This window comes from Nyctibius grandis, chromosome 1 (assembly GCF_013368605.1).
Source record: "Nyctibius grandis isolate bNycGra1 chromosome 1, bNycGra1.pri, whole genome shotgun sequence".
NCBI classification, from domain to species: domain Eukaryota; kingdom Metazoa; phylum Chordata; class Aves; order Nyctibiiformes; family Nyctibiidae; genus Nyctibius; species Nyctibius grandis.
In genome coordinates, this window is record NC_090658.1 from 31,909,022 (window position 1) to 31,926,748 (window position 17,727).

General features: G+C 37.7%; 1 protein-coding gene across 1 annotated transcript in view; it reads right to left on the bottom strand.

Moving 5' to 3' along the window:
* The window catches only part of BABAM2 (BRISC and BRCA1 A complex member 2), a 176,354-nt gene that overhangs the window by 33,098 nt on the left and 125,529 nt on the right, over positions 1 to 17,727 (bottom strand). Inside the window, exons 8-10 of the mRNA XM_068416036.1 lie at positions 8,335 to 8,434; positions 6,272 to 6,342; positions 5,076 to 5,158 (exon numbers count right to left, since the gene is read on the bottom strand). Coding sequence (XP_068272137.1) covers positions 5,076 to 5,158; positions 6,272 to 6,342; positions 8,335 to 8,434 — 254 coding nt within the window. The remainder of the gene's footprint in view (positions 1 to 5,075; positions 5,159 to 6,271; positions 6,343 to 8,334; positions 8,435 to 17,727) is intronic.

Below are 17,727 nucleotides of genomic sequence, written 5' to 3' on the forward strand. Positions count from 1 at the left end.
CCTTTTCTTGAAGAGGCTTCTATTTCACCATCAGACTAACTTCCCTGAAGAAGTAGAACTAATGCAATCTTAATTTCCTCCAAAGATTTTTTTCCTGGAATTTTAAGTGTTAATTGTGATGACTGCCAGGCACTGATATTGATGAAGAAGAGCAACTCCTGAAGGCTATCTTCTTTTCAGCTTCCAAAATATATGTAAGCAAATCTTACATGACAGAAAACTGGAAAAAAATGTATCTCTAAAACTACCAACTCCACTCAAATGGTTACTCATACTCCAGCAGCACACAGGAGTCACTGAGCATATTCCAACTGCATTAAGTACTATATCAAAACAACAAACACTAGCTACTTCTCACGCTTACATTTAACAAGATCTATAGGTCCTATATAACAGCAAGGGCTCTATGGCCAAAACAACAGTCAGATAAAGGTTTATTGAAATATTTACAGGAATGTTTACATGAAACAGTCTCACATTCTGGGTTCCAAATTGCTCAGATAAACAAATATTTCTTAAACATTTTTATTATCTCAGTAACTGTGGAGTTATTGTGGTAGGCATGTGATTTTTCAAATAGGAATCTGCAGAAGCAATTTCAAAAAAAACAAATACAATCTCAGATGAAAGAAAATACTTTTGCCTTCTCACGTAAGCTCCCCTAAATCCAAATAGCAAACACTAAGCGATCAAACACACATTCATCTAGGAAAAATCTTCCATTTAAGACTTTCCCAAACCTCCTTGCTAGCCATTCATTACCACAAAGTCTAACTTGTTTATTTAAACAGCTGCAGGAGGAACAGATGAAGAGGCTGACAAATGCTCGTTAGCTCTGTTCTGTTGATTTTCCAGAGGTGGGTAATCTCCTTTAAAGGGCAGGTAGCATCTTAAACTACAGCAGGTGCCTGAAAAATTAACTTTTACCTAAATTCTAAGGATTATTGTTGCTCTACTGAACAATTAAAACAATATCTGAAGCCTAATGAGTTATTTCTGCTTGGAAAGGGAACTGATAGAACAAATTACTTCTTCAATGCAAGTTTGTTTATTTACAGTGAATGGACCTCATTAATGTTTATAAATATGTAAAGGGCAAGTGTCATGAGGATGGAGCCAGGCTCTTCTCAGTGACATCCCTTGACAGGACAAGGGGCAATGGGTGCAAGCTGGAACACAGGAGGTTCCACAGAAATATGAGGAAAAACTTCTTTACAGTGAGGGTAACCAAATACTGGAACAGGCTGCCCAGAGAGGTTGTGGAGTCTCCTTCTCTGGAGACATTCAAAACCCACCTGGACGCGTTCCTGTGTGATATGATCTAGGTAATCCTGCTCCGGCAGGGGGATTGGACTAGATGATCTTTCGAGGTCCCTTCCAATCCCTAACATTCTGTGATTCTGTGATTCTGTGATTCCTCTTTCTCTGAACACTACTGGAATAAGCTGCACCTTCTCTGCACAGTAGTGTGTGTCTTTGTTTATGTCTTTATTTTCCAAGCTGCTTTCTGAGGCTGTGGACAGATGTGCTAATCCAGATACAAAAGAGGTTTATGTGAGTGAATCCCAATTGTTTAGCTCAGGCCATCAATTCAGACTGCACAAGCTGACTGCATTGGCACAAATTGCTCACATGTGCAGACAGCAATATCCAAACAGGAATGCATCAGAAGCCGGCATTAATGACTTCCACCAAAAAATCCCTGAATCCAGAAGCAGGTGTCTGCCCAAAGCCTGATACTCATAGGTATAACCTCCTATAACCCAATTAATGCTCTAGGCCCCTGGCTTGCTTCTCTCTTCTGTGTAAAAACCTCCTTCTTGCTGAGATGCTGCCTATTTCTGATCTATTCTCCGACAGAAGTAACCACATTACTGCACAGATAGGTAAGAGGGTGGACAAAAAGCTACTTCAGTTGGCACTCCCATAGCAAGAAAGCTCGTTAATTAAACTTTAGCTTTTACATGACCAGCACTTTGGACCTCCTGGGTCACTGGTATTACCCAACACAGAAGCTGATATCCCTTACAGTTAGCCAAGGTCAGTGGCAGCAACTTCACCTAAGTCTGAGATCCCACACAAAGTTAAAACACAAATGCTGGCAGCTTCCAACATTCTCCATCCCCTGAAATATTGCCCAATGAAAAAAAAACTTTTTAGTTTAATATCTGTCCTCTTCAAGGTGTCTTAAACAAATAACCGCTAACACAAGCAGTGTTTCATTTGCTATTGCAACCGGTCCAACTTCCGTCAACCTCCTTTGTGCCGATAACCTAAAAATCTCTAAGATAAAAATTAATATTTGATAAGCCTATATACAGGTTGCTTTGGAGTCCTATTCTTGTGTCCATACCAATAAGGATACTTAATTCTTAATCGTGCACAGATAGTGTAACTTGTGTTTATATTTATATACTGTATGAATACACAGAATGTATGCAGGAACAAGAATATGAAGAACTATCTATCTCCAAAAACTAATCATAGCTGATTTATAAACAAGAAGAGAAAGAAATCAGCAGTACATTGAAGCTTACTTACAAAGCTTCGTTCTGAGACTTACTCCTAAACAGTATCAATATCAAAAGCACTAAACCTGATTAATAATTTCTTCTTCCATGTGGATGCATGAACTTCTCTGAATGTTTATTTCTTCTGTCATATATTTGAAAGTACTTGATCAATTTTTAGAACTAAACCACTAAAGCAAGAGTTCCTTTGACTGCTCTTTGATCTAATATAATAACTTCAGCAGCTGCATTAATCTAATGATTAAGTTTGCAATTAGGTAGCTCTCCTGTGTTTTAAGGTAGAGTGGATAGTCTTTGCACTTCATTCTGTAACTACTGCACAAATCTTTTTTTAAGCAAGTGGAATTGTTCTGAGGTTATTGGGCTTTGGCAATCCAGAACTACTTTCTCATTTCTCTCCTCTTATCTTTAATTCAGTTTACTGAATAAAACTATTATGAATAATTTCACTTTAATTCTAATGTGTTTTGTTTCCTAGTTTCCAAATAAGTTTGTAACTTTGAATACAAACAGTTGCAAAAAAACCCCAAAGCTATTTTTGAAATCTCTGAATGCATCTTTTAAAGGAAACACAACTCATGTTAGGGTTTATGTATCTCACAATCTCAATTAAACCTAAAATTTTAATAAGAATTAAGACGCCAGTAAAATTTACTATGGTTCCTTTCCTTTGATTTGCCACAGTGCTTGTTGTATACTGACCTATTTATTCTCGTCTAAATACTTTCTCTACATACTATAGCAAATATATAAAGTAGAACAGTTTTCAACATACAGCTATCTCTCCCAGACATTTTATTAGATGCTTGCTAAATATTCAGCCATAATATACATAGTTATGTCAGTGGTTAAGAGACGAAAGCCTACATTTACTTCACTCAGGAAATGAAGTGCAGGTTTTGGTCCTTTCATTGCAATATCCTTCAGTGCATGGAACATAAATGTTTTTGCAGTGCATTGTTCAACAAGCAGGTGATGCAATGGCTTACACAGCTAAGCCACTCTATGATTTCTAACACCACAGGGTTAATAGTGATAAACTATTCAGTTATAATTGTAGCTTTTGTGCCAGTTAAATTGAGCACTGTGAATATTACTGAGTTAAAACCTACTCTGTTTAATAACAGAAATTTGAATTTTGATTCCCCTGAAATCTAACTGCTTCAACATCTATTAAGTTACATTATCCCACAGCAAAAATCAAATCCACAGGAATTTTAACACCGATAAAATTAAGCCAAACATATTGGGGAGTAAGAAACGCAGGAAATCTTCAAGATAAAGAAGTATCACCTCATAGAAGACAATCACCCAGTGAGTAATTCTCAGTTGTAGGTGACGAGGAAGAAAAGATGCAATAAGGACAATTTTTTAAAAATACCAGTTTTATTTCTTTATTTCTGCAACGTAAATCATACCAATATGACGGAAGTTTTTTAATTTCAAGTTTGAGTTTTCTAGACCTCTAATGGTCATTACCATCTAGAAATCTTAGGTGATAAAAAGAAAGGAATCAGTGAGGCCATTTTTTATGATCTCCAATACAAGACAGGGTGAAGGACTTCTCTGAATAATGGCAATCCCCACTTCTTGCTTTAAAAACTCTGGGACAAATTTCTATGATGTCATTAAGACATCATTAGTTTTCCACATGAAAAGCTAGCTTATAATTAAAAACGGCGTAATCTGAAATATTCCAGTGCTACAGTATTAACAAACACCAATGTTGCAGCTGCCCAGATTTCACTGTGATTATTTTAAACAAAGATGAGAAGTGTAACACTCAAAAATAAAGGGCAACAAGACTGAATTTCCCCAGACCAAAATATCTTTGAGATCTGTGAATTTCACCTTACCATAGGGAAAAATAATAATTGTTACTTAAGTTAACATGTATAAGGCAGTAACAAAGCCACACGTACTAAATTCTGCATGAAGCAATTCCTATACATTTTTTTACTGAAGAATGTCTTTTTGAAAGTAATAGAATTTTGATTTGAAAATTTCAAATGAGAGCAAATCTAGCTAAATACTTAGCAAACTGCTAGACAGTTTTGCCTACACAGTTTCAGTCTAGGAATAACTTTTGGCTCCTAATGACAGTATAGTATTATTTCTCATTTAATATATTTTCCCTACACTAAAGTGTCTTTACTATCACTATCAATGCATTAACTCCTGACAATTATAGAAGATTTTAGGTATTCCCAGGTTATGTATAGTATTGCTCCTCATTACTGACACTTTTGAAAGGACGAGTTACAACTGTGAACTTAACTTTGAGTCAAATTACCAGAAAACCTTCCCAGGACACTTCTGGCATTCTGTAGAGCAGGCAGTACGCTATCGATGTGGATCCTCTCCCCTTCCCCAAACACAATCAGGATTTTGTGTTTTCGGTGTCATGGTCACATCAAAAATACATTAAGCACTGGATAAAAACAGCTAAAACTTTTAAATTGTTTCCTGTAATCATATTTTTTTCTTTTTTGGACTTGTATCTTCAAGAGGATAGACAATTATCCCTGAGGCAGAGTTACTCACTGTGAACAAGGAAGCAAAAATCTTTCCACATCAGCAACAGAGTAAGCTTTGTGAAGCCTTCTGCATCATATTCCACCACACCACTATCAACAAAAAATAGAAAAAAATGAATTTTTACCTACCATTCATTCTAATATGGAGTGATAAATATTTAAATTCTGTATTACAAAGATTTTATTGTTTGTTTGTTCAGTAGATGGGTTAAAAGTTTCAACCATCAGGAGTCATATTCTCTAAAAGTCTCAAGCAGTATCAGGACTCACGTGAAATAAAATCATAGGCACACCTGGGCCACTTCTATACTGTAGTTTTGTCAGAGGGAAAACAAATATCTTGTTTTCATAAAGACTGAGCTTGCATCAACTCTCTATCTACTCATATGTCCAATTCAAGTCATTGTTATCTATCTATAGTTGTATAAAATTTGGGTGCATGCTAGAAGCCGCCTGTCTTCCTACCCTCACTGAAGAGACCTGAGATTTGAAGGGCTCCTGAACATCCATGTCATTTGGCATCACCACTCGGAAGCAGAAACCCCCTCCTCACTATAAGGGAAAGCACTGCTGCTCAGGCCATCACTTTCACATTGACTCCCGGACTCTCACTCAAGCCAGGATTTAGATAGGAAACGAAAGTGCTTACCCTTCACACTGCCAAGGCACCCCTGATTAGCTGGTTTGTGAAGCTAATGTGTCATCATGCCAAGTCATGGACCTTTGAACTGCAGGAATTCAATACGACCCGACAGCCCTTTCTCTTGAGATACAAGATCCTGCTTGGCAGTGGGAGCAACTGGTCTCCCAGTCCTGCCTTTATGCCAAGCAGTGGTTTCTGGCTCCTGCAAGGCTTGGAACTGTACCCACTTCCCCATCCTCCCACCTCAGTCACTGCCTATTACTGTAAGACCCCTCCAGTCATTTATTCAGAAAAGAGCACATTTCTTTTGCACAAGTAGAAAATCCCTACTGTCCTTTCCCCATCATCAGCTATTTTCTAGTAAAATCAGTCCGGCAGTGAAGTAACGCTGAACTCCATTCCAGTACTGCTACACAGAGACAATCTATACACATCGTTCTGTGAAAAATGATCAGATTTCATCTCACCCAGCGGACAGCAGCCACACAACCAAAGACCATGTGAGGAAAACAACACTTTCCCCCATGCTACAGGAAAAAATGCATCAAAAGAAAACTTACGTTCCAAAGTGACTCAGGAAAGCTGCGATATACTCTCTTCTCTTATGGTATCCCTGAATAACATATTGTACCTTAAAAAAGAAAGAAAAAAATCCAGAGCTATAAAAAGATAAAAAAAGCCAATGCTCCAAATTTGTCATATATTCCTTGTTAAGGAAGATATATGTTTGATGTAGTAGTAGTTTTGAATCCTACATTTAGCTTGCATGATTTCCCTAAAGAATTCTAAAATGTGTTTAAAACAAACAGTAGATCTTGCACACAAAATTTTGTACAGAAATCTCTTTGCTCGCTTCGGAGTGAAACTTAGTCTTTCACAATACATTGAAGCGCTGTTTAACTGTGCAAGATACAGAGTGAAGAAAAGCAAAGCACAACATTGCCTCGCTGAAGTTTGAGCACGAAGCCGCAACAGGCAAATCATAATTACCTGAACTGACACTTGGTTAAGTGTCAAAACAACCTTCTGGTTATAAAAGAAAAGGAAAAAAAAAAATATATTTCACAACTGGTCTTGGGTGTTTTCTGAAGACTGCACCTCCAACGAAATCTTCTTAACGCTAAGCTCTGTTCAGTGGTTTCATGCTGACTCAGGGAGCCACCTACTCAACTGTGAGCATCAATTTCTGAGGCATTCTGGGTTTTGAAAGACTTCCATCCTGGCACAGTCAAAATCCAACAATGCTAAACTTGGAAGACTTCAGGCAAAATTCTCCTCACACCATGTATGTTTTCTTATTGATCTCAATGGGATTACTTAGCAGAACAGTACAAACAGGGTTTGACCCATAACAGAAACAATGCACGTGTTGTCAAGCTGCAAAAGCATCTAGTTTACAGCTGGTTACTTCAAGTACTTATGGTATGGTTCCATATGTGATTCCCTGTGTAAATCCTTTTGCCTTCCAGAATGAAAACTAACATCTTAAAAAACTTTTTTCCCCACTGAACATGAAAAGATCAGGAAGAATATTTTTCTTGGCTATGGTAACACTAGAATTCCTTGGCTGGCAAATGCTTTCCTAAATTTATTGAAAAAGCCTTGATACAATCATTGCTGAGAGCTATCTTGTACCCCTTAAAGTTAAATTCTATTTATAAATTGAGACTTATTTCATTTTACAAAAAACTATGATTATTTTGAAGGCTTTGAGCGGGATCTGAAATGTTATTTTGGGAAAAGGAAAACATACGATAAGTTTGCTTAAGGGACTTTGTTTAAGAAAGGATAAAAACAGTCCTGTGTACTTGCAGATTTTAAAAACAGAAAGTAATTTAAACAGAAAACCACAACAAAAACAACTCTAAAGATAGATTCCAATATAATTATGGAAACACAGTTTGAAGAACTTTTTCTAAAAGATAAAATTATTTTCCTCATTTGGACAACTGAAGGTAAAAATAATACACAAATACAAATAGGAGGTCTGTAATAGGCAGATTCCTCGATGTTGGCCCCTAAGCTTCGTTTTGAAAATTACACTTAAATAACGGAGAAGCTTTCAAAATACTATACTCACTCTTTTTTTGTTTAAACAGTAAGGTAACTGGAACACAACCTTTTCAGCAACCTTAAGTAGCTATTACTGTGTAAATGTCCAAACAGACTGCTCATTCAGTTCATTTGGATGAAACATCTGAGAAGAAAATCACTGAAAGTACTCAAAACCTACAATGATGACTAAGGTATGAGTACTTCCAGCTGCAAAAATAATATGCAAACTACAGATTTGTATTTACTAGCAAAGTAGTATGCTACAATGCAGTGTTGTACGATACAATAAATTTTATCTTAAATCGTAACACCTCACAACAAGAAAAATCCACTCCAGGATCTGATCTCAATTATGCTTGTTTACCTAAAAGAGTCATTACATTCAACACCTTGCATAGGTGCTCAACTCTTATCAAGAAGGTATTCTTTGTGTAGTTCACCTTAAGTATGCCCTGCTTGGACTACCTGGCAGAAGAAAAACTATTTCTATGGAAATGCTATAGTGTGTTACCGCAATACAGTACAGCACATAAGGGAAAGGAAAATGGAGTTCTCTCTACTAACTTACCTTGTTCGTTAGCAGCTGGCATACTTGGGGTACATAGTCGATAAGACAACCTCCACCAGGAAAGGCTGGGATGTGAAGGGCAGATGATCCTCCAAGTGCACTAGAAATAGAAGTTAATTTAACAGTACATTACACGTACAGTCCCTAGGATTTGAAAGTGATTTCTACACTGTCCTCTTTCTCTATACTTAAAGTCCGAGGGCCATTATGAGGAAGTGTATTTTATGCTGAGGCGATATAAAAAGTATTGAGTGATACCATCTATAAAAAACAGGTTATACCATGACCCACTGTAATTAAACTACTTAAATCAAGAGTATCACTAATGCAAAGCATTCTGTCGGGAAATAGCTTTTTCGTTGTAAACAGTTCTGTTTCTTAGCCCTCATCAATAAGACGTGGAGCAGTGTAGTTAAGATATCTTGTTACTGCGGGAGGAGAGGATTTGGGGTCTTGAATTATTCAAAAAGCCACCTTCAGTCAAACCAGCTAAGAATAAGCAAAATAACTTGGACTGAGGAGTAATAGATGGCCAGATGCAAATGTCAGTCATGCCATCTACTCCAGTTTTGGGCCTCCCAATACAACACAGATGTTAACCTACCAGATCAAGGGGGCAGTGGGCCAGAAAGTTTATTAGGTACACGATGTAAGGGGGGATGCTGAAAGAAATGGGTTTGTTCAGTCTTACAAGAACACTGAGGAGGGCGGATACTGAAGAGGGGAGCTGAAGGCATATTGATGTCTTCAATTATCTAATGGAAAAATATAGTGAATATGGAGCCAGAGTCTTCTCAGAAGTGCACAGTGACAGGATGAAACGCAATGCAGACATGTTGCAACAAAGGAAGTTCTGGTTAGCTATTAGGAAAAACGTTTTCACAATGAGAGTAATCAAATACTGGAAGACAGGCCCAGAGGGGCTGGGGAATCTCCATCCTTAGAGGTGCCTGAAGCTCAGCTGAACAACTGCCATGAGCACGGTGATCTAAGCTGGCCCTGCTCTGAAGAGGGGCTTGGCCAGATAACCTCCAGAGGTTCTCGCCAGTCTACATTGTTCTATGATTATATTCTCTGATTCTAAGATTTTGTTCGTCCCCAGAAGGAAATAATATGAACAAAGATATTAACTCTGTCCATGCACAGACTAGAAATCTGAATGGTAGAAATCCACAGAAATAAGATAACTTCAGAGACGTATTTAGGCACCTAAATCAATTGCCTTTATCATAGGACAGCAGACTCAAGCACACCTGCTATTGCTGAGGATAATGGCTTCTTCGGTATAGAAAGATGTAGCAGTTTGTATTTAAATCAGCTTGTATAAGGCAACAACCAGCTAAAGTCTTTCTTTCTTTCTTTCTAAAAGAAAGTCTACTTTCCTTTAGCAGTACTGACCTAACTCTTTCTTATAGTCTTTTACCAATCAAAAGGGATATGAATTTGCATTACACACTGTGCCTTATATCATTCACTAAACATCCAGAACGTTGTTGGGTACAATTAAAAAGCCTCAAAAGCTAAGTTACTTTGTGGCCTCCTGTTTACATGCTGTTTCCACGAAAGATTAAACTGTGTGGAAAGAAGGTTCTTCTCTGCAAAATAAGGCTCTTATTCTCCAATAGAACCTGTCCTTGTATTTTCCTCAGTACTTTATATCAGTTTGGTAGGTATAAAGGTCTACAGTCGTACAAGCCCTTTGAAGGAACAGAGCTTACATAAATCAAAAAAACCCCAAACTCATAATGAGGTATATGAAAATCTGCTACTCAGGCAAAACAGTCTGGGTTCAGCAGACTGTTCACCACATGGAACAGCTCTGCAGGTCTGGATTTTGCATATGCAAGGATGAAAAAAAAAAAAGCCTTGAGTACACCACAGCTACATAAAAAAACAAACAAACTTTTCCAGCAGAAGTAAGACTTGAACAGGATTTGTTTTTTTTTTAAAACTGAATTCAGTTTTCTTGCTGCCACCCCCTTACTAAAATTACTCAGACGGGAATATAATTTTGCTACTTGCGGATGTTAAAACCAGCGAAACGTGACTATTAGATTATTACTAAGTTGGAACATTTCTGAAACAGTAGCTTGCTCTTAGGAAATTGAAAGTATACTGGGTCCATCAGTCTTTAATGTTGGAGAATGAAAGACTTGTCCCTCCTGGTATGTTAGAAGTGGGTTGTGAACCTTACTTTAAGACTCTGGCTTTCAGTTTATTAAACTCCTTAAATGCTTATGTAAATACATCCATAAAAGCCTCCAATCTCATACACAGAGCAAATGGTACTGTCCGTTTTGCATCCTGCCTTGCCTTATTTGCAACCAAGTCCAAGATTTCCCTCAGCATCGAGATACCACTGGAGACACTCATATGACTACAACAGGAATTACAGGCTGCTCTCTTAGTTACAATAGCAGGCATGAAATTAGGAGTAATCTCTAACAGACTTCACACGCAGAAAAGCTTCCACTCCTCTATCATCAGCTTCCAATACATCTTCCAGAGTGAATTCTGATGATTTGTGAGTAAGGGCTTCCCATTTTACCCATATCCATCTTTTGAAAGTAGTCAATCCATAAAACCTTGTTGACATAAATGGGAATTCAACCCTTCTCAAATGAAAAACAGACTGCTACAAGGTGTGGTTTCTGAGAAAGAGGTCCCTCCAAAGAAAGAAGGCTGGAATTTCTAGTATAATTATCCTCTGAAAACAGAATGAAGCTGTACAATATGTAATTTATGTTCTGTAGAAATAATTATGGGTAAGGAAAATTAAGAGTGGACAAGCATCTTTGTTCCGTCTATTGGGTCAGAGATTCTGCTTATTAAATATTTTAATAAAATACTGCATTTGCACAGAACCTTGCCTCTGACCATCTCAAAACTTCCTATAAACATTCAGCAATTAAGGTTCATCTTCCTTATGAAACAGATATTTATCTTTTAACATGTAAGGAAGCTATTGCTCAGAGTTTGATTTGGCTATGCTGTACTATGTCTCCGTCATGCCAAAGGAACATACTTGCAGTACCTCACAATCATGAGACAGGGCAAGAGGCTACATGAATTCCTTTGACCCTATAATAAACCTGCAGGTGAAGAAAGAAGTGATTTACACAACATCAAATAAGAAGGACCTGTAAAAAGGTGCAAGGAAATACGTAAAATGGAGAAAATTAGGCAAGGGAATTCCAGCGTGCAGCTCAGTACCTAATGCTGCTTTTTGAGGTCCCTCAAAGCCCAATCAAAAGAAAAGGTGTAGAAAAAGAAAAATGCCATAAGAAGCCTTTTACAGTCAAGGAAATTCTATTTGCCAAGAGATTCCAGCAGTGCAAGCTGAAGATTCCTGCACATCAGATCTGCTTTCCAGATAGCCGAGCCTCTTGGAGGATAGGTCTTGCCTCTGTTTGTGATTAAGCTTTCCTTCTTGGTATCACTGTTATACACTCCTCATAAAAACCCCACATTTTTACACCCAGGAATAAAAACAGCTATAACATCACACTATCAGGTTTGATGACATTCATTCCATCAAGACAACAGGAAAAAAACAAACAAACAAACAAAAAAACCATCAAGAGATATTACGAGGAAGTTTTGTTTTTAAACACAGACAAATTAATTAATATTACTACCCTACAGTTGCCAGAGTAAGTCTAGTTTCAGCCCAACCAATCAAACTGTGTTTGATTTTTACACAATTCTTTTTCCAGTAACCTGCTACTCTTTAAAGGCTAGAATTCTAACAGATTCTGATGGTAGCTTTCTATAATTTATCATAATTCACGAAGCAACAGTCTTAGTGGATGCTATTTCATTAGGACTGGTACCAGATGAAGATAAATACACGGTAGATCTACCTACCTATGAGATAAGGTTGCATGAGCATGTTGGAACACAAAGACAAAGATCTGTTAGACTCAGCATTTTATTCACTTGCTGTTACTCTAAACTTACTCATCTCTGCAAACTAACTTTATACACCTCATTTTAAGATGGACCAGACTCCTTCGCAGCAAGTTCCTGCCTTCCTGGGTTTCCAGAGCATCAGACACAGTGCGGTTCTGATCCACGGTCTGTGAATTAAACTGGATTTTGTGATGGACTCAGTACTGAATTCAACAAGGGCAGCAGTCAGCCTGCATTAATAGCAGTTTTGTTCTGTGGCACACTGAAATACAAGTGCAGATTGCGTAGCTGGAGTATGTTTACACTTCTGCTGTTGACTGGTGCGTTCCAAGTGACTTGCTCTGTCTCTCAATGGATCTACTTATTCAGCCCTGCATACAAAATGCAAAATTCTTTTCCATTTCTTGATAGCTTATAATGACATTAAAAGGTCTTTCTCAAGAAATGATCCTTTAAAAAAAAGGGGCATAGCATTAATTCAGGGGTTTACAGAAGTGACTGCTCTTGTTCTTGTGTATTTATGTGTAAAGAACCAGTTATTTCCCCTTCCTTAGAAACAACACTTCACTGGAGAACAAGAAGGGTGCTTCCAAGTCCCAAGCTCAGAAGACTGGGTTGTTTGGCAAGGTAGACTAAAAAGCACAAAGGAAAATGCTCCTACTCCCATCCTTACCCTATCCACTTCCCTACAACTCTCCCCATGTTCTCTTGGGCCTGTTTAGTTCCTCTAAACTCCTTTCACTCACCCCACCTCTTCCCTGCAATCATTTTACTCCCCCCTTTCTCTGAGCAGAAAAATGCAAGTTTCTCCAGATTGCTGGGAAACTTTTGAGCTGAATCTGAAAAATGAGGATTATTTCAGACTACCCCCTATATTTGGCAGAGTCCCTCAAGGATAAAAATGTCACAGTTTATAAAGTTATGTGATAACATAGGTTATGGTACTACAGTTAAGCACCCCTACACACATAATACAGTCTATGTATTTTGCTCTCTCTCCATATATTTTACCTTTGCCTTTACCTTTTACCATTCCCCATGTCCCAAAACTGCACAAGCTTTTCTTTGAAAGAAGTATCACAAAGAAAAGACATCTACGGAAAAGTCTCATGCTCTTGAAAGGAGGTACCTTGCACAATGGCAGTTATTTTTGCTCCAAAGGAGGAAAGAGTAAAAAACGTGTATTTGGGAAGGAGGTCCAGCACTGTAAGAAGAATCATACTTATCCCTGAATACAGTGTGAACATAGCATTAAAGAGCTTTATACCTAAAGAAAGATTGCACTCAACAATGTTCCTAATCCAATGTATTCTTTCTGCAAAACGCACATAAAATAGGGAAATGACAATTTCAATGATCGTGAATGATACAGTTGAAGATTCCTCTAGCTTTGGAAATGTAAATAAACAAAAAAACTTGCCTCTGCTTGGAAGAACGTTTTATACCGGCTTAAAATAACTAAGCTTTTCTCTCAGTGTGGCCAATGTTAAAACATGTTCAAATCTACATACTAGTGATGGAAAGTAGACTTCAGACTTTATATAGACTATAGCCCTTGATTTACCAGGATACACCCTTCTTAACTATCTGTAAGTTTTCACCTGCCTTATTTTGAAACTGAAGCATGTTGCAGACCTACACGAGCATTTAAAGGGTTTATTACTCACGATGGCTAAAAGCAAGAGTAGCCTGAAGCATGGGGAAACAAATTCCCTTCTTTTTGCTCTTTTTTTCTGTTTTGAGACTCGTGTTATGGGCTTTGATCTCCTTCCCCGTTCTCTTTCTCCTTTGTTGCTAAATAGTTCACTTTTTTTTTCTTTTGCAGTTTCATCACTTTAGTACATTACACCATTTGGCACAGGAGACACGAGGAACCACATCAAATAGAAGCACGTGACCACAAAAGCTGCCTTACCAACCATGATCCCAGATTTGCTGTCAGTTTACCATTTTTCAGACTTGCTCGACCATAACCAAACCCTCCCTATCACACGAACAATGTGGTGCTTGGCAGAAGTCTTGGGATAGTGCTTCGATCAGCAATACAGAGCTTAACAGTAAAATAACAGAACATTACTCTTGTTACCGAAAAATTGGTCAGTCTAGGTCTGTGACAGTGTCTTCTCCCCTTTCTAGTAATACTCCATTTAAAGCAAACATAATTAACATATTGCTTATCCACTCAAATCTACTATGAGGTAAAGTGTGTCCAGAATAAAAGTTCCCACTCTATTTTTAAAGAAAAAAAATTTATTTATAATTATTTCTACTTCAATATTGGTAAAATGGAAATGTATATTTTCAGCTAGCAGATATAATCTGAGGTATCTACATTGTTGAGCGTACAGAAAAAAATTACAATCACAAATAGACCTAGAGGGAAAACTACACCAAATCTACTTATTTGGAGAAAGAATCCCAGTCAAACTCAGATTAAAAATCTGGCCATTAGAGCTGAAAGGATAATACCACCTTTTCTCCTTGACATACTAGAGGTTCAGGGTAAATACCTCTGAGCTCCTCCTAACTAGTGACTAGAAAAAAAAATGAAATAATCACTGTAAAAAGCAAATAATAAAACCCAAAATGTACTTTGGTTTCACAGACTGTGCAGAAAACTGCATGTCAGACTTGCTGAGCTTTATTTGCAGCTCTTCTGCTGACTTCATATGTTCTAGCAAGTTATCGCAACCAGTCTGCTTCTCTGCTTGCCCACCTATGATGTTCAGATGCTTATACTGAAGTACTGAAAGTTTAATAACATTCATAGAATAGTGTAAAAGCTGTGGGATGAAGTCATCCGTAAGTGCTGATGAATACTGCTTTGTCTGGGTTATTCCAACTTCTGTACTCTGCTGCAGGTAAAATTGTAAAAAAAAAGGCAGTTTTCTATAACGTATTTCCCACTTTAGACAAAGTGGCTATACCAAGGAAAGATTTACATTAACTGTATAGATTACGGGTTCCAGCAGACTTTAACCTAACAGACTTACACACAAACCATAGCTCGGGTTATCCATTATTGAAAGATTTATGGGGATAGGAGCTCCGTCTGCAGGATTCTCCTCCTCCTCAAGGAAAAAAAACCCAAGAAGCATGAGATGAATAGATAGCTAACCCTACAATTAAATTAGAATAAGTTTCTTTTCTTCCCTTCCCTGTCCAGACTCAAAGCTGCAAGGAGAAAGAACAGATACTCTTGCAGTATAAAGCTTTTCTTACTGCTACTCGATAGTATAAAAGTCTGAAAATGCTAGTATTTCCTCTGTATCAGATAAATCAGGACTGAAGGGATTTTTCCTTTGCTTAATGGGTCTTTATATGCAGAAATGTTCTGCATAAAGAGGACTAAAAGCTTTCCACTGATGTGTAGAATAAGTGAAAACCTGGGCTGCTAGCGATGGAAAAGGGAGCTCTCCACCGTCCTCAGGCCTCGCGTTCTCTGAAGAAACAAAACCACACAAGGATAACATTTATTACCCAGCTGATCGGCCACTTCATGTTACACAGCGGTAGCATGCGGTATACAAGCACTCTGCCTACAACAGTCATCACACTGCTTTTTTCTCTGGGTAAGGGGACCCACTTTCATAAATTAATCCGAAGCTTACAACAGACACCCTGGGCAGGCAGGCAGCCCAGCAGAATCCATTGCCCTCTGGAAACTCCATCATACTTCAAGGTGCAAGCTTCAGGAAAGGTTCAAGTGAGTGCAACAGAAATTATCAACAAGGTTTCAATGTGTGCAGTGGTTTCAAATACAAGTTAATTCTACCAGTGTCAACAATACCACTCTATAACACTGAACAGTGCACGAACTTTGATCACTTATTCATTTTGACAATATAAAATCAAAGTGACAATTATAAAAGCAATATATTTCAAACTGATTCAAAGTATTAAAAATCCTTCATGCTTCATAGAATTATTTTTCATAAAACAGTATGAACAGGTTCAAAAACAGAACATGAAAAGTTCCACAGACTGTAGAGTGTGATTCTCTCTTAAAAGGCTCAAAAATTCTGACAAAGGTTGCTTGTGTTGCAACTTACTATGTTTAAGCCCCCCTCAATTTTTCCACCAAAAAAATCCAATAGCAAGGTGTATTACAAATTTAACATGCTCAGTCATTCCAGGCAGTTCGGTTTTGGACAGGTTGCAAATAATAACGAGAAATCCGTAACAAATGACATAAGCACTGAATTTAAAGACACTTCTTACGATCTCAAAAAAGTAGATTCCCCTCCCCCAAAAATGTATTAGTTACTAATATTAATTCTCCAACAGCACAGTATTATTTAAGGAAAATAGTTATAAGATGACCTGAACAAGTTGCTAGATGCCTCACAGTTTAAACAGCAGGGCATGGTTCCTGTCCCAAAGAACTTGCACAGTCCAGTATTTCATACTCCATAACACAATACAGTGAGGAAGGGAAAAGCAGGGATTGAATGATGGGGGAGGAAGAGCACAGATTGCAGCAAGGAGACTTAAGACAAACAGTTACCATGGAGAAATATGTATTTCCAAAGCATTTTGCTTATTTCTTAAAGGAATCTTGGAAGTAAATTAAGAGAAATCTGAATGAGAAGTGAAGAAAAGTCAAAAAAGAGTTTCACAGAGAATTAAATGCAATGAGGAAGTAACAGCCAAAAAAAAAACCCAAACGACCAGAAAAAGTTGTAGGAAAGAAATCCAGACAAATGGAGCAGCAGCAAACATCACTGAACAAAAAAGGTACAGATAAGATAAGCAACATGGGCTGATAAGAAAAGAAAGAGAACACTATGCAGTCCTGTTTATTTTTTACTTCCAAAGAACTTAAAAAAGCAGTATGTGAAGATTAAAGAAATTATTCAAGGTGCCAAGAGAAAGACTACATATAGCCTAACTTACTGCGATTGCCTTCTGTGTGGATCTCGGGAAGAAGAGCAAGGGTGAAAGAGGCTGGAGACTTGTCACAACTCAGGCACACCAAGATTTTGGCTGAAGAAAGAGTGAATTCTAACCTAATTACAACACTTTTTCATCCTGCTCTGATTTGAGATGCCAACACAAAACCATGAAGTTGTTTAAAAACATGCACTATTCCCTTTTCTCCTTCACATGGACTGCAAAGAAGGAAGAGTTGAGTCCGTTATCTGAAAATTTACTTTTTACTTTCCTGTTTTTTAGAGACGTACTTTTATGTCATTACCTGTTTTGCAAGTATAGTTATAACCACCTTAACTGTGAATATATTGAGGGTCTTCTAAGTAGCAAGGAAAAAAAAATACTGGGCATTGACTCTTATGCTTCAAGGTAAAAACGTATTGACTTGAAGTGCTGTCTCAAAGGAACTAAAAATGGCTTACATGTAGCATCAAGATAGGAGCTGGGAATTGGAAACTTTTGCATAAACAAGCAAAATGACTAGAGCACTGGTAGGCAGCGAGCAGTATTCTCCTCTGAAACAGTTGGACTCAATAAATTAATGAAAGG